At 37.0% G+C, this 23,734-nt stretch overlaps 3 protein-coding genes and 1 non-coding gene across 4 annotated transcripts; 2 read left to right on the top strand and 2 right to left on the bottom strand.

Annotated features, from left to right (window-relative positions):
- Window positions 1–286: 286 nt before the first annotated feature.
- INP1 (transcription factor) lies at window positions 287–1,453 on the bottom strand. The gene has a single exon (XM_011083080.3). The coding sequence runs from the start codon at window positions 1,365–1,367 to the stop codon at window positions 558–560; it is 810 nt and encodes a 269-aa protein (XP_011081382.1). The 5' UTR covers window positions 1,368–1,453; the 3' UTR covers window positions 287–557.
- Window positions 1,454–5,628: 4,175 nt separating this feature from the next.
- LOC105164288 (Exostosin family protein) lies at window positions 5,629–7,287 on the top strand. The gene has a single exon (XM_011082906.3). It carries the CDS (start codon window positions 5,731–5,733, stop codon window positions 7,081–7,083), a length of 1,353 nt encoding a protein of 450 aa, XP_011081208.1. The 5' UTR covers window positions 5,629–5,730; the 3' UTR covers window positions 7,084–7,287.
- Window positions 7,288–9,381: 2,094 nt separating this feature from the next.
- On the top strand, window positions 9,382–9,452 carry TRNAG-GCC (transfer RNA glycine (anticodon GCC)). The gene has a single exon. It is a non-coding gene; the product is annotated as a tRNA-Gly (tRNA).
- A 104-nt stretch (window positions 9,453–9,556) lies between these two features.
- On the bottom strand, window positions 9,557–13,250 carry LOC105164289 (flavin-containing monooxygenase FMO GS-OX-like 4). The gene is made up of 7 exons (XM_011082908.3): window positions 12,525–13,250; window positions 11,875–11,945; window positions 11,182–11,334; window positions 11,005–11,087; window positions 10,770–10,905; window positions 10,495–10,668; window positions 9,557–9,893 (listed from the first exon to the last, which is right to left on the bottom strand). Exons 1-7 carry the CDS (start codon window positions 13,117–13,119, stop codon window positions 9,699–9,701), a joined length of 1,407 nt encoding a protein of 468 aa, XP_011081210.1. The 5' UTR covers window positions 13,120–13,250; the 3' UTR covers window positions 9,557–9,698.
- Between the last annotated feature and the right edge of the window lie 10,484 nt (window positions 13,251–23,734).

Below are 23,734 nucleotides of genomic sequence, written 5' to 3'. Positions count from 1 at the left end.
ATCACCTCAATAATTATCGAATCAATATTGTTATGTTCCCCGCCATGCCCTAAGAAATACAAATCACTTCATATATGGTCTAATTCTCTGAAAAAAATTGTCCAAATTAGATTTGGTCAGATTAAATTAATTATAGGACAAATGTATCATACTTATTATGCTATGATCATTTTTTTCAATTGTATACTTTTCCTTGAATCAGATTTTGCCAAATCAAATCAATTATAAGACAAGTGTATAACATTTACTATGTTATAATTATTTTTTCGGAATTGTACACCAATCGCACGACAAATGTAATGCATTTATCATATAATCGATTCAGATTCAAACTGAATCCAACATAATTTCCCCTAATTCTCCAAAAAAAAAAAAAAACACACACACACACACAGAAGAACAAGAGTGATATTTCACCATGTAGATCTACCTGACGATGCTTTTCTTTTGATTAACATCCAAATTAATGCCCTAATTCACAAATTCTAAACCAGAAAAAGAATACTAACACTCATATGTTGAATCTTTAACTACTAATTAACAACTAATTGGCATAATTAAGTGATAGCCTTTTCGCACTTATCAAATTCTCTGAGCAATTTCTCATCCCGAAACCCAACCAAGAATTGGGCCACTGCTTCCAGGAACGACGCCGCTTGATATACACTCGTCACGCTCAGAACGTCGGCCAGAACGCTCCTCCGCAGCCTGTTGGCGTCCACCACCACTCCCACCAGCTCCTCCATCTCTGCCGCCACCGCCTCCGCCACCGCCGCCTTTAGTACCCCTTCCTTTCTCCCCCATTCGGCTCCTACGTTCCTGACCAGCTTCGCTTGCGCGTGCCGCGCGCGCGCCGCAAGGGCCGGCACCATTAGACGCAACCCGCATGCAATCTGATCGATCCTCGCGGTCAGAGCCTTCGACGGGCTCCTCCACGCCGCCGCCACGTGCCACGACGTGTAGAGGGACTCCTTCACGGAGGTGACGTCGTATCCGAAGTCGTCGTTTTCGTCTTGGGATGATTCTTGATCTTCAAGAAACGACCGGAGGAGGTTGGTGAAGAGGTAAGGGTGGAGGTCGCCCAGCCAGAGGAAGGGTTTCTCAAGGGAGTTGCGCCACTCCGGGTAGAGGCACTGGGCGACGTCTGCGGCCGCGGCCTGGTCGAGGGCGGTGTAGTAGGCGTGAAAGTGATTGTACACGGCGTCGACCTGGGTGGAGAGGACGGCGGGGGAGACAGGAAAGGATGACAGGGCGCGGCGAAGCTGGGGGAGGAGGGTGGTGGCTAGGGTGGTGGACCAATCATTGTAGAAGTCGGCGAAGGGCCTTGTGGTGGTTTTCTTGCGTCCAAAGAGAGCGGATTTGAACATCTTTGGGAGAAGATGAGAATCTTGAAATTGGGCAGAAAGGAGAGAGGCATGAGATGGCGCGAGAAGCTTTGTTTGGTAATTCCAATTTAAAAGAGTATTGAGTGCATTTTCAGTTCACTAATTTGTAAACTGCTAAAGACAGTCTAAAAAAATTTGAGTTTTCCTTATATTATAAATTATTATGGTTTAAAAATTATAATAGTTAATATTATTAATTATGTTTAAACAAAAACAAAGTAAAAAATTTAAAATTTTACCACGATTAATCAATATTCTTCATAGTTTTTATAAGTTATAGCAAAAATATTTGCTATTGTTTAGGTCACGGTTAATGTCTTGGCCACACCTAAGCAAACAATGGCCAACGTCCATGATGAAGCCGTGATTGATTTGTATTTGTCATAATTTTTTTTATTTTAACTATAATAATTAGTAATAGCGGAAAATCATATGTTTTTTACTAGTGAGATATGAAGAATAGTTCTAATTTGATTTATCAAGTAATAGCTTTTATTAAAAACATTGCTTTGATGAATTTTAATTTTAAAAGCGATTATTAGAAAATTTGGAAAAAAAATTATATTTACAGTTGAAATATATATTTAAACTGCTCCCTCACTAGTAGAATTGACAAAAATCGATCTACAAAAATTTGTTTAAACTCGATTAGTTAAATTTTACAAATCAAACTTGAACAAAAAATTTTGTTCTGTAAATTTTTTAGTTCGACTCGCGCTCGATTCTATTAGAACAAAAATAATAACATATACTTACATTTATCAAATTACTTAAACTCAACTTATGTTTGATTCAATTAAAGTCTGTTTAAGTTCGATTAACTAGAACAATCGATTATCAAATAACAAAGGCGGTTGATGCGTTCAAAAAACGTACGGGTCTAATGGATCTAAACAATCGTTCAAGGCTTGAGTCAAAGCGAATGCAAATTTTGAAGGAGGGACCTGCAAAAAAGGCGTTAGCACTCCGGCGCCCAAGTTAATATTGAATTTGAGATGGAATAAAGCCAAAAAATAAATAAAATAATTAAAATCGAGATTGATGAATAAAGTTGGTAAAAAGTACAAGAACACGTGATAATGTTTGTAGAGTGCTTAGAGAATATTTAAAGAGTGAGAAAGATGATTTAGAGAGTAAGAGAGAAGTGTAAGGGACGTGAGGGGGACGTACAAAGAGTGCGAAAGGTGTCAAGAAGGTCTCAGGAAGTGCATTCAATATGAAAAGTAAATCTGTATTTATAGGGGAAGTACCCTCTTTCGATAGGGTTATGTACGTTTTCTTCATTTGCGTGAAAAGTGAATAAAGGTCGTTTGGATAATCCATAATTTATTCTTATCTTCTGTTAATTTTGCAGTTGAATGCTTATCTTCGAGTTGCGGGACCCTTCATCAGCGAGGACTCCTAACTGCTAGGAAATGCTAGCTGCCAAAAAGTCTATGGCTTTGGGGGGACCTCCCTCGTCTGTAAAGAGTCCGACCCGTCAAAGAGTCCTAGTTGCCAGAGAGTTATTTCTTATTGGGGCTGATGTGGTTTTAAAGTGGGTGCTGACATCTAAGCCAACGAGATGCCAAAGTGGAGCGTGGGCTGCCACGCGGGTCTTTTGGGCCAATTTTGTTGGGCTTTGATCATGGGCCAAATGCTAACTTATTCAACTTTTCAAAGTTTATATTAATTGATAATTTTTTTTTTCTTTCTCTTTGTTAATATAATATATTGGTTCACGTATTTTATTCTTATTTTTAATATACTTTAAAACGTAAAAAATTATTTTATTATATACACGCAAAAATGGTGTGCCACAATAACTAGAATAAAAAAAAGATCATCCACTCTCACAAATGAAGGTTAATAACACCGATGCCCAGATTTTTGTGAAGCCGAAAATACCCCTAACTTATTCAATTTTCTAAATTTTATATTAACTTATAGTGATGCATGCGAAAATGGCACGGGTCTAACAAGCTTGGACTTGATGCTGGACTCAGGCTAGCAAATAAAAGGACTTGAGAAACAAAATCTGCAAAACAACACGATAGCACTCTGACGCTCAAGTTAATATCGAATTTAAGAGAATATAACACAAAAAGTAAATCGTAATGAAATCGAGATATGATGATGAAATTCATAAGAGAAATCGTGTTAAGATTGAAATTAAAGTGCAAGTAAAATTTGACCGCAATATTCTAGAGTGTAGAAGGTGTCTCCTGCCCGAGGAACCAAACTTGTATTTATAGAGTGGTGCCTTCCTGCTATGAGAGTCTTCACGTTTCCCTTAATTTCCAGATAAAGAGAGTGAAAGTTATTTGGATAAATCTTGATCTGTTCTTATCTACTGTTAGGTCTATTTTTTGAAGACCTATATCCGAGTTGGGGGAGACGTTAATCTATCAGGACTTTTTTGTTGTTGAGGGAATCCCAGCCGTCTAAGAGTCCGAGACTTTGGAGAGATCTTCTTGGAACCGTATCCTTCATGCTGGCTGAGGGGGTATACTTGGTGAATTACATCTGTGCCGCGTGGAGATTAAGTGTAGGCCTTGGACCAAACATCTTTTGTCAGGCCTTTTCTTGTGGGCTATTTTCATGATTACATTGGGCCTCCTCACTTTTATTGTGTGTGTGAACTTTACTGAACTGTAAAGTGCTTTGGGCTCTTTTATTCTTCTTGGGTTGGACTCTTTTGAGCCATATGTATCATATAGATTTGTTTTATTCTATTTCTTTTTTTTGTTTAATGTAATATATTGACTTATATATTTTATTTTTATTTATAATATATTTTAGAATAAAAATTATTTATTATACATACGCAAAAGCAACGTGCCACACCAACCCGCAATATAAAAATAATCAATTTTTCAATAGTGAATATAAAGAGAAATTTAGAGTAGTTATGAATGATGCATGATGGATGAAGCAAGAGAACAAGTGAAAAGGTGGATGCATGTGAACAGCACTAGCACTGAGAAAAGCGTGTGTGTCTATTAGAGAATCGTATCTTTGGCATAAAAGTCAACAATGAAAACGCCGATAGAACAACCACCTACGTTCACTGTCCCAAGAACCTTTGTAATTAAAGCCGCTCCACACGGATCAGCTGTTAGTGTTACAATAAACACAGTCAACATCATCGCACCGACACTTCCTCAGTCCAAACAAACTATGCTTTTTACTTTTACACCCCAACATTTTCTAAATTTTCTATTTCTACCCCATATAACTCTTGTTTTCAAATTGCCTTTTGAGTTAATTACTCACTTCGTTACACAAGTAAAACCCCTTTGAGAAAAAATAAAATAAAATAGTAGTATCATATATGAGGTCTAATTTAATTGATTAAGTTGAGGTTCGAGTTCACCAATGTATAAGCATTGTTTTTAATTTAATAATAGCTGTTAGTTGTTTGTAATAATAATTATTAGTTAGTTATACATATTTAATATTAATAATGACGTATATTGACTATTGATGATTAAAATTCATAATGTAATTATAACCGACTTTTCAAAAAATAAAAGAATTAATTTTAATATAGAGTAAGTAACAAATGAAGTTTCTAATGCATCAAAGGGGTCGGATTTTAAATAAAAGTAAAATGGGTACTAATATGAAATAAATTGAATTTTAATAGGAACAAAAATCATCTCGTTTTTAAACTTCAATTTTCCTAAAATTGAGGTCCCAGAACGAGAGCATGTCTGTAGAAAAGAATTATGGTGTGAGATAAATAGAAAAAATAAATTTATAATTATAAATTTATTAAAGATACAAAAGATTGTTAGGAAAAAATTATAAAAAGATAAGGTAAGTGAGAAATATGGAGCAGTTATAAAATTGTTAATAAAATTTTCTTTTAAAAAAATAAATAAATTAAAGGGTAAATTTGAATATTAAAAAATTGGTACCACAAAAAGTTTTGTTTTATAATAGTACATTAAACGTAATTTTACCTCCTGTGATATATAAAATCAACGAAAATCTTCCTATAAAAAGAAAATTAGTAAATTATTTTCTGTATTTTAAAAAATAAAACAATTCAGCGATTTAAATAGGGAAGTAATTTGATTTAAATTCCAAAAATAAGGACTAATTTGCAAATTTTTTTTAATTTCTCATATCAAATGGGATCAATTGTATTTTTGTCTGTAATAGTATAGATAATTACAGGGAAATATTTTTACTACAATTAAATGTAAATAATAATTATACAGAAATGCGAATTTCAGGAGAATTGCTCAAAACTGAAGCAGAATAGGAAATTCCGTTACATTTACAGCCCTTAACTCGCAACTCCCTCTCATCTCTCTTCCCACATTCATTCTCCGCCGTTCATCTCAACCCCACCACCATGCCACCTCCACCCACCACCACATTCCTCCTTTTCCTCCTCCTTATCTTCCAACTCCTCCTCGCCGGCGGCGTATCCTCCCAGGACACCGATCTTGAATCGGACTGCACCGACAGATGGATCCACATCCGCCACCTCCCGCCCCAATTCAATCTCGACCTCCTCGCCAACTGCTCCGAGTACCCACTCTTCGACAACTTCTGCCCCTACATCTCCAACCATGGCCTCGGCCAGAAAACCCACAATTCCTCGCACAGCTGGTACAGAACCGACCCCTTTATGCTCGAACTCATTTTCCACCGCCGCATGCTCGAGTACCCGTGTCTCACCCCTGATCCGAATCTCGCGACCGCAGTTTTCGTCCCGTATTACGCCGGGCTCGACAGCCTGAAGTATCTTTTCGGCCCGGAAGTGAACTCAAGCTTCCGACACGGGTTGGATTTGTTTGAATATATAACTAATGTAGACAACCCTTCGATATGGAACAAGAATCTGGGTCATGACCATTTTTTGGTCATGGCCCGACCCGCTTGGGATTTCAGCCAGCCGTTGTCGAACAACCCACCAATTTTCGGGTCTTCGTTTCTCGAACTGCCTGAGTTTTTCAACATTACCGCATTGACATTGGAAGCCAGGGCCTATTCCTGGCAAGAGCAGGCGATCCCATACCCAACATCCTTCCACCCTCCAAATCTAGCGTTCTACGAGTCTTGGGTGAACAGGGTGAAGAAATCCAAGAGAACCACACTGATGTTGTTTGCCGGCGGTGGTGGGATTTCGTCGAATCCGAATGTTAGGCGAAGCATTAGGCTGGAATGTGAAAATGTCACTAGTATGAGCACCAACGGGACCGGGTACGCGAAATTCTGCGATTTTGTGGATTGCTCGAATGGTATTTGTGAACATGACCCAATCAAGTTCATGAAGCCAATGCTGCAATCCAGCTTCTGTCTGCAGCCGCCGGGGGACACCCCGACTAGGCGGTCGACATTCGATGGGTTCCTGGCGGGCTGCATACCGGTGTTCTTTGAAGAAATCTCGGCGAAGAAGCAGTACGGGTGGCACCTGCCGGAGGAGAAGTATGAGGAGTTCTCAGTGTTCATACAAAAGGAGGATGTGGTGTTCAAGGGGGTGAAGATCATGGATGTTCTGATGAGCATACCAAGGGCTGAAATCAGGAGGAAGAGGGAAAAGGTATTGGAGATGCTGCCTAGAGTTATGTACAGAAAGCATGGGAGTTCATTGGGATTAAGGAGTAAGAAAGATGCATTTGATATTGCAATTGAAGGAACTCTGCAGAGAATCAAGTCAAGAACTGAAGAAATTGCAGCTCAGCATTATGTATTAGAATGAGTTTTTCTTGTCTAGTTTTGTTCTCCACCTTTGTAAATTATTACAGCTATTTGTTTCCCACTTCATAGGATTATTTATTTGTGCTCCTAAGAGGGTGATGAAAACCATGAATCTTCAAATCTCTCTGTATTTCCACTTATGCTCTTGTCAAATCTCTTGATATGGGCTTTTGCTAATTTTCAAGTCTATATGAATTTGCACCTATGCTGTTGGACTGAATTAATTTCAAGTCAGGAATTTTAATTTTTTAATAATAAATTTTTTTAGGTTATATTTGGACCAAAGAGTATGAAATCATTCTTAATAATAAGTCATTTGAATTTGTTTGGAGAATCTTAAATTCTTTAATTTTAATTTTCAACTATATTTTATTGAATATCGATAAATTTTGAATTCTTTTCAAGTGAGGTCATTTTGAAGTTTTTTTTTCTCTAAATTCGAATCGGTCAAGCAAAATGCATCCTTAAAAGGATTTTAATTCCTTCAACTCTTATTGTGAACTATATTTTGTTGGGATATTGATAGACTTTTGATGCCAAGTCATTTCAATTTTTTTCCTCAAATTTAAGTCATTCTATCCAAATTTAGCATCAACTCCTTTTTAACTCATGAAAAGTCTCATCAATTAAGTTTATAATGCAGATCTAGCTTTGATTTTTTTTTTTATATATAAATTCAACTTTATTTTTAATTATTTTGCCCTGGTTATAATAATCTTAATTGAATTTTACCCTTTTTTATTTTTTTAAAAATTATTTATTTAAAGTTGATATTGAAGTTTTGAAATAATTTGAATAATTTAACAATAATTAAGTTTTCAGTTTCACATACTTGATATTTTAAAATTTTTATAATTTTATCTGCTATATCATCTGTTTTTGTTATTTTGTTCACATATTATTATTTGATTAATTAACATAATTTTCTTTTTTTTTTTTGCAATCATGCAAGTTTATTTGTTGTGTATGAATCAAAAATTATATTACTTAATGGGGGAGCATTATTAGATTTAATATTCATATTTTATTAATAATTTTAAAAAAATAAATATAAAATACACTAACTGAAATACAATTTGTTATTTTCCGTGAAAAATAATTGTAATTGGCAAACAACAAGTGAAATAATAAGCAAAAAAATAGTATCTTTTTCAAACATAGGGACAAAACGGTCTTTAATCAATTAAGTTTGTTTTAGAAATAATTTTTCACCAAACACTATCTAATTTAACTTTTGTTTATTTTCATTTTTTCTACAAATACATTGCTTTTGATTCTGCTACAACTTCAAACTTTTTCTATAAATATTAATTCTTTAAAAACAAAAATTTTCGCAAACAGTCCCTTGGAATCAGAATCATTTTGAATAATGAATTGTATGTGGATTTCAGATAGGGGTCGGCGTCAGGTTGAATTGATGGAAGGAGATTGGTGGGAGTAGAAAAAATAAATCATTGTCATAGAGTGATGATACTCTCAAAATTTCAATATTTTTCACTTTTTGTTTTTTTTTTTAATGGGTATCCGATCGAGTTTTTTTTTCATCTAAATTCAGACTTAGATTTTAGATTTTCAAGTGTTGAGTACTTGATTTTTAAGCTTTTTGATACTCGAATTTTTTTTCTAAGAAAGTTCAAAATTTAACCCGCACCCCAACGAATCAAGCCTGGGGCTCAAAATACTTGACCCAAACACCCAATAGTAATTTTAGAGACTCTTCAAAATGATCAATGCAGTTCTTAGTAAAATCTAACATTATAATAATGTACATGAACGGGACAAACATAGGCCAAGTTAGCAAGAAATTAGTCACAATTAAAATTGCTTAAAAAGTGATTATCTATCTGTACTAATTAAAAAAAATCATACTAATAAATAACAGTTACTTACACCGCGACACTAATTTTTTAAATTACCGAAAATATCTCTTATGTATTTTTCAACTATCCCCATTTAAATTCTTATTCCCATTTAAATGTCTATACAAATTTAAAAAAAGAAAGATTTTTTTCATTCGCAAACGACGGTTTGTGACACCAAAACACCAAATTTTTGGTGTGTAGATAATATTCCAAAGTTAATTTTTATTTATTATTTATTTTCTGAAATATGATATGTTGTTTATATATTTTGTTCTCATGTATAATATATTTTAAAGTATAAAAATTTATTTATTATATACACGTAAGGACGGACATGCCATAATGACTAGTAAACCAAAAAATGTAGACTAATATGAGTGTGTCACCCATTGGTCTTAAATAGAATTATATTTTCGTTCTTAGTGCATTACCAACAAGCACCAGTGGTCTAGTGGTAGAATAGTACCCTGCCACGGTACAGACCCGGGTTCGATTCCCGGCTGGTGCATATGCTTTTCTCCTTTCATTTTTTGCTGCTGCTTCTCACCTTCCCAAGATGAAGATTAAAGATTAAGGGAACAACTGTAGTTAACAAAAAATGAAGTGCAGAACTGCAAACAATGGAAATATTCTTATTCCAGAGTTCAATAAATGTATCACAATACATCTCCAAGAATAATTATTCAATTTCCCAGGTGAACCAGTTATAGTTGCAGATACAGCAAAGTTTTCATCAGAAGCTATGGGGCAGTGGCTATACGGAGCCCACCGTACTGTGTGTTTTAAAGTCCTCGCGAGCCTGTGAGATCAAATCTTCATCGTCCCAATGGTCACGGTACATCTCAGGCATGCTCCTCTTCCTCCGTCCAGCCGCAAAATACATTTTCTTTCTCCATTCTTCTGTCAAAGGAGAGCCACTCTTGGCCGCCAACCAATCGTCATACTCAAACTGCAGATACCGAAAAAACGACATTGTTTTATATGTATTGGGATTTCATACAACTCAGAAATAATCTTCTGCAAGGCTGCGTAGGATTACAGATCGTATTAGAATATAGGCGGATCGATATATTCACAGGTCAAGCATCGATCCATGCCATATTGGAAGAAGAGAGTTCATTGCAAAATCAGGACAAAGAATAAATTATTAGGGAATACCTCCATGAATACTAACAAAGAATCTCGAGCTACATTTAGATTAATGGATTTGAACTTTGAAGTTAGGGACTTCGGGTTTATTTAGAATGATTCTATATTATAAAGGATTTCAAAATTTTCAAGTCTCATTTTGAACTATATTTTGTACAATGTTGGTGTGTTAATTCTTTTATGTGTAATCATTTCAAATCCTTTCTCCAAATCGTGGAATGCTCCTATCCAAATGTAGCTTCAAGGAACAATTTTAGAAAAGGGAGCTGATAAGAAGTTGACAAGGCAAGATAGGTGTTGCCAAAATAACTTATTCTTTCATCTTTTATAACTTCAAAACAGAAAGGAAGCTTTCTTCTTTTCTTTTTTTTTGGACTAATAGAGGGTCGGTGAGTATTTACCTGATCTGCATCCAATCTATGAGTATATCGCTTAGGAATTCCAGATGCTTCGAGTGATGAGTAAAAGGCTTCAGTATCCGTCACCATTTCCTCTTTCGATGGGAGAGGAATCCGACCAGATAAAACTCCAGCAATCCATTTGCTCTGGAACTCAAACAAGGGAAACGGCACAACCTACAACAGATTAAGCAAAAGGTTGTTCTGATGGTCAATTGCACAAATTGTCAAAATACAAAACAAGAAGAAACAGTGCATTATGTGAAAAATCATCAAACCTTCCACGGCAAGCCAATAAAAGAAAGCCATGGGGCCAATGCCGGTGGGAAAATGTGCTTATAAAGAGGACCAACTCGATTGTCGTCCACACTCACAATGCCATTTGTTTCAAGAAAAGGAAAGTGATACTTGTAGCTGCAAAAGGAAGAAAAAACTGTTCGAACAGGTCTTTCTCCATTTAAATTTAGTTTGTCACTACTCAACTATAGGGAATATCTTCTACTCATTACCCACCCCGTGCAGTGAAGAATAACGTCGGCACGGACTTGAGTTCCATCTTGAAATGCCACTTTACCATCTTCGTGAACACTGTTGATCTGCAGATATTGTAATGCGAGCATTATTATCTAGTTAATTATGTGTATAGAGCATTAAAAGTTCAACAGTTCCTTGTGACTTGATCAACTTCACCATGGAATGGAGCCAGATATTGTCATGGCCAGACAATTTCCCCAGCCGTCCAATTTCGATTGATCTAGATGTAATATGGACTTCTGTGGCAACTTTAGAAATGTCTCTGGAGATATCATCAGCACTTGCAGCACTACCGATTACCACCACAATCTGCAAATTAACCCAAGCTGAAAACCACACTGGAGCAGCATATATTTGATGATTGTACAATACAACTGAAATTATTAACATATCACAGCAACTGAATGTTCTCCTCAAATTTCAGAAACGAGCTGCCGCTACACTACACCCTTCACTTCACTTCACTTTAACTCTTATGTCATTTGGCGTGTACCACAAGTTTCATCGTCTAGATGTTTTAATGTCAGTAAAGCACAATTTTCATTTCATCACTTTTTCTTCCAACTGAACATGATGCACAGTTTGTAGTCTACGCATATTGTGGAAAAATAAATTGCATTACTCTGAGATGTACAGATTGTGGCATACCCAAAAGCGAAAACAGAAAACGAAAACGGAGATTTGTAGACTTTTGAGGATTGTCAATTAGCAGTTTATGCTCAAGCAATTCAGGAAATTCTTGAATGGAAAAAGTGATACAAAACATTTTAATCCACACTGCAGTTACCCTGTAAAATTGATTTGGATATGCAAGCTTTAAGGAAGGAAAATAATGCACCTGACACATACTTGATCACGAAATGGATCAGGAACGCGATAGTTATGGCTATGAATCTGCTTTCCCGGCCACACTTCAATGCCTAAATGTGATAAGAACACTTTATAAGATCCACAATCAAAGGTTGCATTGAGATACTAGAATTTTCCAGTTATGAAACAAGGAAGCATTTCAGAAACAAGATGATAACTTAAGAGTAATATAATTCTTATACCACCAAATACATATCTTTGAACCCTCATTCCTCACTACAATAAAGAACCAATTTTTATACACAGAACATGTAAATTACAAGTAGTTGATTACAATCCGCATTGAAAATAATAAGAGTGAACATTTTTAGCTTAAGAAGCCATATCCACACGAGGAGACACTGAAATTCCAATAAATTTACAAATCTGACCAATTGAGAATCAGTATCATCTCACAAAAATTAGCAACATAAGCTGTTGTAAGCTGATAATTTTCTCATTTTTCAGCTAAATGAACAGACATGCTCACACGCCTTCTAAACAATCAACTTGAACACTATTGCAACGATGGCCTAATACAAAAAATAATTGGACAAAAAAGCAACTGATTGCAGAAAACACTCAGTTGTAATCTTTATCATCCATTCTGATAAAATAAAAACAAGAAAGAATAAAGAAAAGACACTTACCGGGTATTTCTGCAACACGGGGCTCCGTATAATGCCCGTTGCACACCACCACAGCATCATACACCTCATCATCTTTATTCCCCTCACTCCCACTTCTCTTCCTTGATCTCACCATCCATTTCCGATCCTCCACCAACCCCACATGCCAAACCTCACTCCCAAACCTCACCAACTCACGAAGCCGAAATTCTTCAGCAAAATCTCTCAAATACTCCAAAACCTCCCCATGACCAGGAAACCTCCTCCCATCCCTCCCGGGTTTCCGGCTCGCCACAAACGGGTAGACCCGGAAGCCCATCACTTCCCTGGGCAGGTTGGTGCGCAGCGACGCATAGAGGCTGGACTGGACTATATTCCGAGTGGGATCGAGTCCTATCGGGTCAGTCTCTATTTCGGGTGTGTATGCCCACGTGCCCCCTATCTGGTTTTCCCTCTCGTAGACAACCACTTTGTGCCCTTCTCGCCGAAGTTCCAGGGCGGCACAGAGGCCGGCAGCACCAGCGCCTACGACGGCGACGGTCCTGGAGACAGGTGAAGGCATTACAGGGAGGCGGAAGTGGGGTGCCGGGTCCGGGTTCGGGGTGGGAATTGCCATTTTGTGGACTCGGCTTTATACGCATTATATCATTGTGATCGGCAAGAATAGAAAATAACTCATCTTTTTTGTTATTTTCTGTGTCCCCTGCATGTGGTGATTGGACCTCATTGGTGACAGAGAATTGCTCCCGGATGACATTTTTGGAATTTAATTACTGCTTTTGTATCTTCTTTTTCTCTTCAATATTATTCTGTGTTTTTTTTATGGGCTAAAAAAAAAACACCCGATGACAATGGGTCCAGATCTAAGTCGGACATAAATCCAAACACGTTTCTTTGGGATGGGTTTTAGTCATAATCGAGTTCAGAGGCATATCCCAGAATCAAATTTTGGTGGCTGGGATCCTAATCCACACGAATCTACTTCTGTTAATATTTTTTTTATATATTTATGTATGAAAAAAAAATTGTATATTTTATTTATATTTACATATAATAAATGAAATAATGATTTAAATACTTTTTGGGTTGTATTCTTTTAAGTTTTAATTATACACAAGTCACTTATATCTTTTAAGTTTTTAATATTTTAAAGTGTAACATAGGCATATATAAATTTAATAATCCTTCAATAATATTTCAAGGTATTATTTTTAAAAGTATATAGTCTTACTATTTTAAAATTTTTAAAGTGGTCCTAAATAACGGGTTTGGGTTGGGTCGGGTCTCAGGTTCGAGGAAATCTTGGCTCCTGGATTTGGGCAATTTACTCGAAATCCAACCCGTTGTCATTCCTACTTTCTTTACTGTTAGGGTTGTTTGCAATAATTTAAATTTTTATGGAAAGAGAAGTTGCAAGTTAAATAATAGCGGAAGTTATAAGTTTTGAAAATAGAAATGAAAAAAAAAAAAAAATTAAAGTTGGAGTATTTAAAATGTAATTTAATATTTATAATTTTACTAAATAAAGTAGTTATTTTATTTGAAGGGCAATTTTTACTTTAAAAAAATTAGTGCTGCGATGTCATTAATCATGATTTGTGATTGTAAAAAGATTTTTTTTTTATATTAGTATATATATATGTGTGTGTGTGTGTGTGTGTGTGTGTGTGTGTTTGGGGTGAGTGGATTAGAGAGAAGGCAGTTGTTAAACGGTAAATAAGGCAGCAGTCATCATAGTATATTTCGTATCTCCATAAAAAGTGACTCTCTCCTTAAACCTCTAAATTCTTGTTACATCACAATATTTCATTGTCAACGTACTCTGCCAAGCTACATTTATTAATTTTAGGTATAAAGTATATTTTTTTATTTGAATTATGTTGGTTTTTATAATTTTGATCGAATTTTTTTTCAACTTATTATTATAATTTTGTAAAATTTATACTTTGCCATATATCGTCGTTCTTTATTGATTTTTTTTATTGGAAAACATCACATGATGTTTATATGTGAAAAATATTACATCAAATAACTTTAAATTAATATCATATGTACAATATGATTGGATTCATTTTTGGAGTGTTTTGTGAAGATAGAGAGAGAAAAAACAAAAATTAATGTGTTGCAGATAGTGAGTAGAGGAATTTATTTTTGGAGATAATTTAAAATAAGTGTTGTAGTTTGATGATGTATTTTGGGAGACAAAAGTTACTGTTTATTGCCAAATCATGTCTCTTTCACTACAAGAGAGCAAGCTATCAGAGACGGAAATCAAAGACGAAAATATATCCGTAAAAAAATTTAACCTTTCAAAGACGAATTTAAAGACGGAAAAATTTTCCGTCTTAAAATTATACAATAAATCTTTATATTGACTGAATTTTTGACGAATAGGAATTTTTGAAAAAAAATTAAAAATATAAAAAGCATTCCGTCTTTGACTTGATAATAAAACAAAAAATTTAAGACGGAATTAAAGATGGATTCAAAAAATATATATATATATATATTTTATTTCCGTCTTTGATTCTATCTTTATTTCTGGTCGATGGACCATACTTCGTCTACGAACGGCCCCTCCTTTTGAAGCATATGCTGGAATGCTTCGAATTCAAGGAGGATGATATTAGTTTCACGCCAGTCTGGGCTACACTTCCATCACTACCCCTCGAGTGTTGGCATCTAAATGCCCTCGACAAAATTGGCTCGAGACTTGGCACACCCATTGCAATGGACTCGTTAACAATGAAGATGAAATGGGTTTCATATGCCAGAATCCCGGTAGAGGTGGATGCATTGAAAAAACTCATTGAGCAAGTGGAGTTTGTTATGTAACTCGAAAGCAACTGGTCGTGTACGAATTCATGTCCAAGTTTTGCACTGCCTGCAACAGGTTTGGGTGCCTGCAGAGACCTGCCAAGGCTTACCGGTCGTTCCTATCGCAGCCGTTCCTGCCGCAGGCGGCCCTACTGCTGCATCTGTTAAGCCGACAGAGGCAATAAAGACAAAGCCTGCTGAATGGACGGTAAGGTGGAAAAGGGACAGCCGGCTACGAAGGCACCGCAACCACTCAAACTTAAGGAGATGAGGCTCCCTCACCGGCAGATTCAGCGAGCTCTTCAACTGACCCGAATTCCCCGACACCCACACAACATGCAATGCCGAGGACAAAGACCGATGAGATTGCAACGAAGGGTAGCAAATTGAAGAACCAGGCCGGAGGGGAGTCCCCCCTATCCCCATGAAGATCGATTTTTGGAACGTGAGTGGCTTTAATCGGCCTCTCAAACACAAGGGGATAGCCCACCTCATCAACAATAACTGGCTTTGCCTCTTGGGCATTTTGGAGACAAAGCTTGCAGCATCAACGATTCTGAAGATTCTTCATCTCTGGGATGGTGCCAAACCAATAACTTTGACACCATCGCCGGCAGACGCATCCTTGTGGTTTGGAACCCTGCAATCATCGACCTACATCTGGAGGATATATCGCCCCAAGTGATCCACTACCGTGCTACAAATAAGTCTTCTCAACTCTTTTTCTATATCTCATTTACATATGGTCTTTATTCTGTTGTTAATAGAAGAAGCATGTGGGAGAAGCTTTCTGATTTGGGACAAACACCGAGCATGCCATGGCTCATTATGGGTGATTTCAACTGTGTGAAATCTCCCGAGGAGAAGCAGTTTGGAGTGGCCCCGACTTGGTATGAACTTAAGGATTTCGTGGACTGCTGCGTAGCGCTTGGATTGCTTGACGCTTCTACTACGGGCTACTATTACACATGGTATTCCAACAACAAAAGCAATCCCATATAATGCAAACTTGATCGAGTCCTCTACAATAATGAATGGCTCGAGCGGGTTTGCATTGCAGCACCCATTTTAATCCACCGGGATGCATTTTCGACCACTCTTCGGATATTGTCTCTATCTTTGATCATACACCCACTAAGCCAAAATCATTTCACTTTTTCAATATGTGGATCACCCGGATTTCTTGGCTACTGTTGAAGAAAGATGGAATTTGAATGTGGAGGTAACGCCGCAATTTAGCCTTTCTAGGAGACTGAAAGCACTCAAGGGCGTGCTCAAAGCATTCAACAAGCAGCATTACAACCACATCTCTACCAGGGCCAAAGAGGCTGAGCTTGCCCTACAAGATGCCCAGAATCAGCTTCTATCCAATTCAGGAGATGTAGCGCTTCGGGACTCTTTGTGAGATCTCAAGAAGAAGACCGTTTTTCTTGCCGAGGCTCAACGGCACTTCTTCTACCATAAAGCCAAAATGCACTACCTTAAAGAGGGGGACCGCAACACCAAGTTCTGCCATGATATGGTGAAGAGGAACGTTGCTAGGAATTCCATCGGGGCAGTCACTAGGGCGAACGGGACTATTATCACTGCTGCCTAGGATATTGCCCAAGAGTTCGTTAATTACTACACATCACTCTTGGGCACCGAGGCTCACACCCTCCCAGTCGATGATGATGTGTTCGAATGGGGCCCCAAACTCTCCCCTGAGCATACCGTGGACCTTTGTCGGGTAGTCACGCCATTGGAATTCAAGGAAGCCATCTTCTATATTAGCGACAACAAGGCTCCCGTCCCAAATGGATATTCCTAATACTTTTTCAAGAAAGCATGGAAAATTGTGGGTGATCAAGTCTGCAGGGCCGTCTTGGATTTCTTTAGGAGTGGGCGGATGTTACTGCAGCTCAACCACACTATCATTGCCCTTGTGCCCAAATCAAATCATTCCACCTTTGTTGCAGATTATCGGCTGATTTCGTGTTGCAATATCATCTACAAGGCCATCACGAAAATCATCTCGAACCGGCTCACGCCTGCATTGGAGCACTTAATTGACCGCTGCTAAACTACGTTTGTTGGAGGCTGCAATATCACAGACAACATTTTCTTGGCCCAAGAAATGGTGCGGCAGTACTCGAGAAAATGGATTTCACCTCGATGTACTATCACCGTCGACCTACGCAAGGCGTTTGACTCGGTCTCATGGATGTTTATCTCCCGAGTTCTTCTCGGGTATGGTTTCTCCCCACTATTTATTTCTTGGATTATGGAATGCGTTTGCAATTCATCCTTTTCAGTGGCTTAGAACGACTCCCTCCATGGTCTTTTCCGGGGAAGAAAGGCCTAAGGTAAGGAGAACCGATGTCGCCAGCCATCTTCCTTCTTAGTGTGGAATACTTCTCCCGACTGGTCAATCACACATCTCCTCTTTGCCGACGATCTCATGCTTTTCTCCCGTGGTGACCTTCCATCTATTCACGTCTTGATGGAATGCCTCCAAGAGTTTAGAGACGCATCTGGCCTCACCATCAAATACCTCCAAATTAAGCATATATACAACGGGCATTCGAAATGAGGAGCTTGACGGGATTCTCGCTCGAACAGAGTTTGCGAGAGGTGAGGCGCCGGTCAGATGCCTTGACATTCCACTAGCGGCACATCGGCTTTTAGTCACCAACTACTCACCGCTTGTGGATCAAATTGCCAACTGCATTTCGAAGTGGACGGACAAATCCTTATTTTTTCAGGCCAATTGGAACTTATCCATTCAGTTATTCAGGGGGTGGAGTGCTTTTGGCTCCAAGTTTTCCCACTTCCAGCGACGGTTATCTAGAAAATTCACCAGCTTTGCAGGAATTTTCTCTGGAACTCTAGGAGGGCACCGATCGCTTGGGAGGAAATTTGCCATCCCAGGGAAAAAGGTGGTCTCGGTATTCGACACATTCAGTTATGGAACGTTGCGCTCCTTGCCTGTCTTATGGAACATCCACTGCAAGGCAGAAACGTTGTGGGTGCAGTGGGTCAATGGTGTCTACCTTAGAGGTGCTTCGATTTGGGACTGGCAACCGAAGAAGGGGGATTCTCCACTCCTTCAACGACTTGCTGAAATTCGCAATAAGATGGTCACCGCTTTTGGGTCTTCGAAGGTAGCAATTGAACAAATGACGAGATGGTCTACCACAAAGGGTCTCCAAACGTCGAAAGCTTATGAGTACTTCAGGCCGAAACTTGCGAGGCAGCCTTGGAAAGCGTCTATATGGAAGGCTTTCATCCCACCGAAACACTCATTTATCTTGTGGCTTGGCTTATGTGGCAGACTAGCTACAAGGGACAGATTTGGGTTCCTCCAAAAGGAGGATTTGTGCTCCCTGTGCATCAACACCAAGGAATCAGCCAAGCACCTTTTCTTTGAGTGTCCGTTCAACAATTTTGTTTGGTCACGTATCCGATACTGGCTTGGCATTAGCCGGACTATGTCACCCTTCAAAGTGCGGTCAAGTGGCTCAAGAAGGAGAAAACTGGTTCCTCCGCGTAGAACAAAGCGCGACACATCGCTTTGGCATGCACGGTCTACACCCTTTAGAGGCATCGCAACGAAGTCATCTTTAAAGGCTCAACACCCTGTCCCGAGGGGCTTATTATTTCAGTCAAGATCACATTGTATAGGCTCTTTTTGACACTATTCGCACACGGATTAATTGTTCCTTCTTTAGTGTGGGCTTTCTCGTATCTCTCCGGGTATGCCCGGAGTATACTGTAAATATTTTTGGATGAATGAAAACTTATATTTCACAAAAAAAAAATGACAAATTAATTGTTCTGCTGAAACAAGTGCTGCTTAAGTTTTTGATACATTCTGTTCAAAGATAATAATTTTAACTAGGACTTTGTATCAATTCATACGATTGTTGTCTGCATTTTGACATTGCAGAACATTTATATTTTACTTGATGCAGACTAATGAAAGATTATGTTCTAAATTCAGTGGATAAGTGGGCTTTGGACATGCTTGTTCAATTGACTACTTTAAATTTCAGAACTGTTTGGCTATTTGGTTGAAGTAGTTCTGAAAAATTTTCATATTTGCACATTTGAAATTTATTGTGGAAACAGATCTGAAAAGCAAATTTTTTTATGTGTGCTAATGTATTTGGAACTGAATATTTTTTAGGTCAGATATTTCAAAATGTGATTACATTAACAAGCTTTTTGGTTGATGAATTTTCTTTGAACTCTCCGATTCAGCTAGTTAACTATTTTAATTAGTCAACCAAAACGAAAACAAGTGCTTTGTTATTATATAAGCCAGTTTTACATGGTTATAAGTCTAGTAATGGATGAAAAATATAATGAATTAACTATGAAAATGCAAGAAAAAATTTTAAGACGAGAAGCATAGAGTAAAAAGATATTGGAGCAGGCTCTTGAGGAGTCGCGGAAGAGGGAAGAAGATGCGAGAAGGAGAGAAGAAGAAGCGAGGAGGAATGAAGATGCACAAAGAAGGGCGGTGGAGCTTGAAGAAATGGTACACAAATTAATTCAAGAGGTGGGATATATCAATCGCCAGTTTGCAGATGGATTTGGACCCAATGAGCAAAAAGATTTTGGTCGAAATCGTTAAGCAATTTCTGATTTTGGTGCAAATTAAAGAGTATTGGAGCTGAAATAGTAATTATCCTTGGGTTTAAGTAAAGAGTGCAAGCTCTTGAATGATGTGATGTTTCAAATATTTTTATGATTGTATTTGGTGTATAATTGTGAACATGAAGAATGACAATTATTCTTGGTAAACAACGATAGTATTTCTCATACTTCTACTTTAGGTATGTTAATTGATTTCTTAGTTGTTGTATGGTTTTCTACAAATAATTGATGCTTGTTTCATTTGTTATAATTATGATATTTCATTTTGTCCAGGTATTTAGTCTCATCTTATTTCAGCTTTGCTTAAAAAAATTAGGGATTGAATTAAAAGGGAGTTTTATTTTCAGCTACAAAATTAAAGATGGATTTAGTGACAGAATCAGCTACAGAAAAGAGACAGTAATAAAGATGAAAAGAGAACAACATAAGATAATCTTTTACGACGGATTTTGAGACAGATCAGCTACGGATTTAAAGACAGTTTGTCTAAGTTTGTTTGTTAAATGAAACATGTAAAATTATATGGCCCAAACCAAATATCTGGGCCTTACTCAAATGAACGGCCAAATCATTAAAGGCCCAGAGGCCCACTATCCACCAACCCGACCCACCAAAGGTTCGACCCGGTTGCCTTATATTTATTTCAGTCTCTTCAACTGAAAACCCTAATCCACATTTCTTCTCTATCCCGTCTGCTCTCCTTCTCCCTTTACTCAGATGACTCCTTGGATTCTTCCCCAACCCCTTGTCTTCTGAGCTTCTTCCTTTACCCAGAAATGGCCGTTAGTAACTTTCCCCATGATGGCCTCTTTAAATGGTTGGTCTTGGTCGGTTCATTGCTAACGAAATAATCTGCTCTCTCTTCTCTCCTTCTCTGAAATTCTAAAACGCCTAAGTGGCAAAAACCTCAAAGCCTTTGTGCTCTTCCTTTGTAGAAACTGAAATAGCCTTTGTGGCATATCCTTGGTGGATTTTCTGGAAACCTCTGTGGTTTTTCTGATTTGTGCAACCTTGAGTGAGGTTGTGACCTTTGGCCTCTGTAGGCCTTGGGTCTTAAGCTCTGAGCCGTATTTTGCTTACTTCTGTTTATATCCTCTTTCTCTGTAATATTGCATTTCCCCGGTTTATTTCTTGTAAGCATATTTCTACTTTATAGGCTTATTGTAATTTGTATAAGAAAGGTTTGTAACTATTCTTAAGTTTCTGTAATCTTATAAACTGTAATCTTGCCGGAGATCGATCCACTTTCAATAGTGGTATCAGAGCGCGGTTAAGTCTTTGGCCTGAAAAGCCACTCACAGTAACATCTTTCTAACTCTTGTACTTCTTTAATTTTTTCGGTCCCAGATCCCTAAACCCTTACTGCTAAACTCCCTTGGCCATGCTCGTGAAGTCGTCGGGTATCTAGTGGAGAGGCAGTCAAGGCCCCTGCAATAAATCTGTGATATTATATTGCCACTCGTTCTCTGTTTGGTACTCTATTTTCTGTATATTTCTGGGTATTGCTCTGTGATTTAATAAGTGACTTGTTGTTTTTCTGAAAAAATGTCTGGATATAATCTTCAACCGTGTGATGGAAAATCTCATTTTACTATTTGGCAACAGAAAATGAAAGGCATTTTAATACAACAAAAGGGCTTTAAAGCCATTGATGGAAAATACCCTGAAACTGTTTCTGAAGAAAAATGGCTTGAAAATGATGAGTATGCTTATAGTTCTATCATTTTAAATTTATCTGATACTGTGATTAGAAAAGTGGGAAAACAAAACACTGCTAAAGAACTTTGGAATAAATCAGAGGAACTTTATACAGAAACATCTCTTCCTAGTAAATTATTTCTTTTAGAATTTTTTTTTAGATATAAGCTGGACCTTTCTAAAAATATTGATGAATTTACTAAATTAATTCAAGACATAAAACTGATTGGAGATAAAAATATAGATGATTATACTCCTATAGTTTTATTAAATACTATACCTAAGTCTTATGGTGATGTTAAGGCATCAATAAAATATGGTCATGATAATGTGACTCTAGAAACTGTTATTAGTGGTTTAAAATGAAAAGAAATGGATTTAAAAACAAATACTCCTAGTAGTAGTGATAATGAAGTGAATTTTGTAAGAGGGAGACCTAAAACTAGGAATAATAATAATAATAATTCTAAGTTCAGAAAATACAGTAAAAGTCGCAGCAAAAGTAGGGGAAGAAGTCCTTCTAGAAATAGATATAACAATCATAATAACAATTATAAAAGAGATGAAGATAAAAACACCAAAAAGGATTTTAGATGTTATACCTGTGGAGGAAGATGTCACTTTATTAAGGATTGTAAGAAACCTAAAAAGAATCAACAAAATAATGAATATGCTAATGTTTCAGAAGAAACTGCTGATGAAGTTTATATGGTATCTGATGTAAATTTTGTTGAAAATTCTTTAAATAAATTTGAATGGCTTGTGGATTCTGGATGTACTTTTCATATGACACCTTACAAAGAGATTTTGATGAATTTTAAAACTGAAAAGCTAGGTTCTATGTCAATGGCAAACCAAAAATTATGTGATGTGCTTGGTTATGATGATACATGTCTTACTTTTAAAAATGGTTCAAAAATTACCCTTAAGAATGTTAGGTATGTCCCTGATCTTGCTCATAATCTAATTTCATGCTCTGCCCTAGAAGAAGACGGGTTAGAGGGGAAATGGGGTAAGGGGATTATGAAAATTTCTAAGGGTTCTATGACTATTTTCAAAGCTGTGAAAAAGAGAAATTTGTATTTATGTACTGTGAAGTATGACTCCTTTTCTGGAAATGTCTCTACAGAAAATAAATCTGAAATTTGGCATAAAAGATTGGGTCATATCAGGTTTAGGGGACTTGAGTATTACACAAAAATGGTTTCTTGCATGAAAAACCTACTGTTTTAAATTTCTGCGATGACTGCATATTAGGAAAACAACACATAGTGCATTTTCCCACTTCCTCATACCCATCTCCAACTTCCTCAAAATGCATCCTAGAATATGTACATGCAGATGTATGGGGTCCTGCTAATGTGAGTACACATGGGGGTAATAAGTATTTTCTTTCTATTATAGATAATTATTCTAGAAAAGTTTTTGTTTTTCTTATGAAGCAAAAATCTGATGTTTTTGAAAAATTTCAAAACTGGAAAAATCTGGTTGAAAACCAAACTGGTCATAAGCTTAAAGCCTTAAAAACTGATAATGGTTTGGAGTTTTGCAACAAACAGTTTTCTGATTTATGTGACAAATATGGTATTAAAAGACACAAAACCACACCTTATACTCCTCAACAAAACGGGGTAGCTGAAAGAATGAATAGGACTCTATTAAATAAAGTAAGATGTTTTTTAATTAGTTCTGGTTTACCAAAAACTTCTTGGGGTGAAGCTTTATTAACTGCAGCATATTTGATAAATAGATCACCCTCTGTGCCTTTACTTGGTAATATTTCTGAAAAAGTTTGGTCAAAATCTGATGTTGATTTTTCTTCTCTGCGCATTTTTGGATGTACTGCTTTCTGTCATAATAATGGTGATAAACTCTATCCTAAATCCCAAAAATGTGTATTTATTGATTATCCATCTGGAGTAAAAGGATATAGATTATGGCTTAGGAATCAACCAGGTTTTAAAGTTGTAGTTAGCAGAGATGTGATATTTTATGAATCTGAAATGCCATGTTTAAATACTTTCTCAAAAGATACTAAAGATTATAATATTGAAAATACTTTTAATAAGGTGGAA

This window comes from Sesamum indicum, linkage group LG6 (genome assembly GCF_026168435.1).
Source record: "Sesamum indicum cultivar Baizhima isolate 11 linkage group LG6, ASM2616843v1, whole genome shotgun sequence".
Classification (NCBI taxonomy): domain Eukaryota; kingdom Viridiplantae; phylum Streptophyta; class Magnoliopsida; order Lamiales; family Pedaliaceae; genus Sesamum; species Sesamum indicum.
The sequence above is the reverse complement of the archived record's forward strand: the minus strand, read 5'-3'. Positions and strand labels throughout refer to the sequence as shown.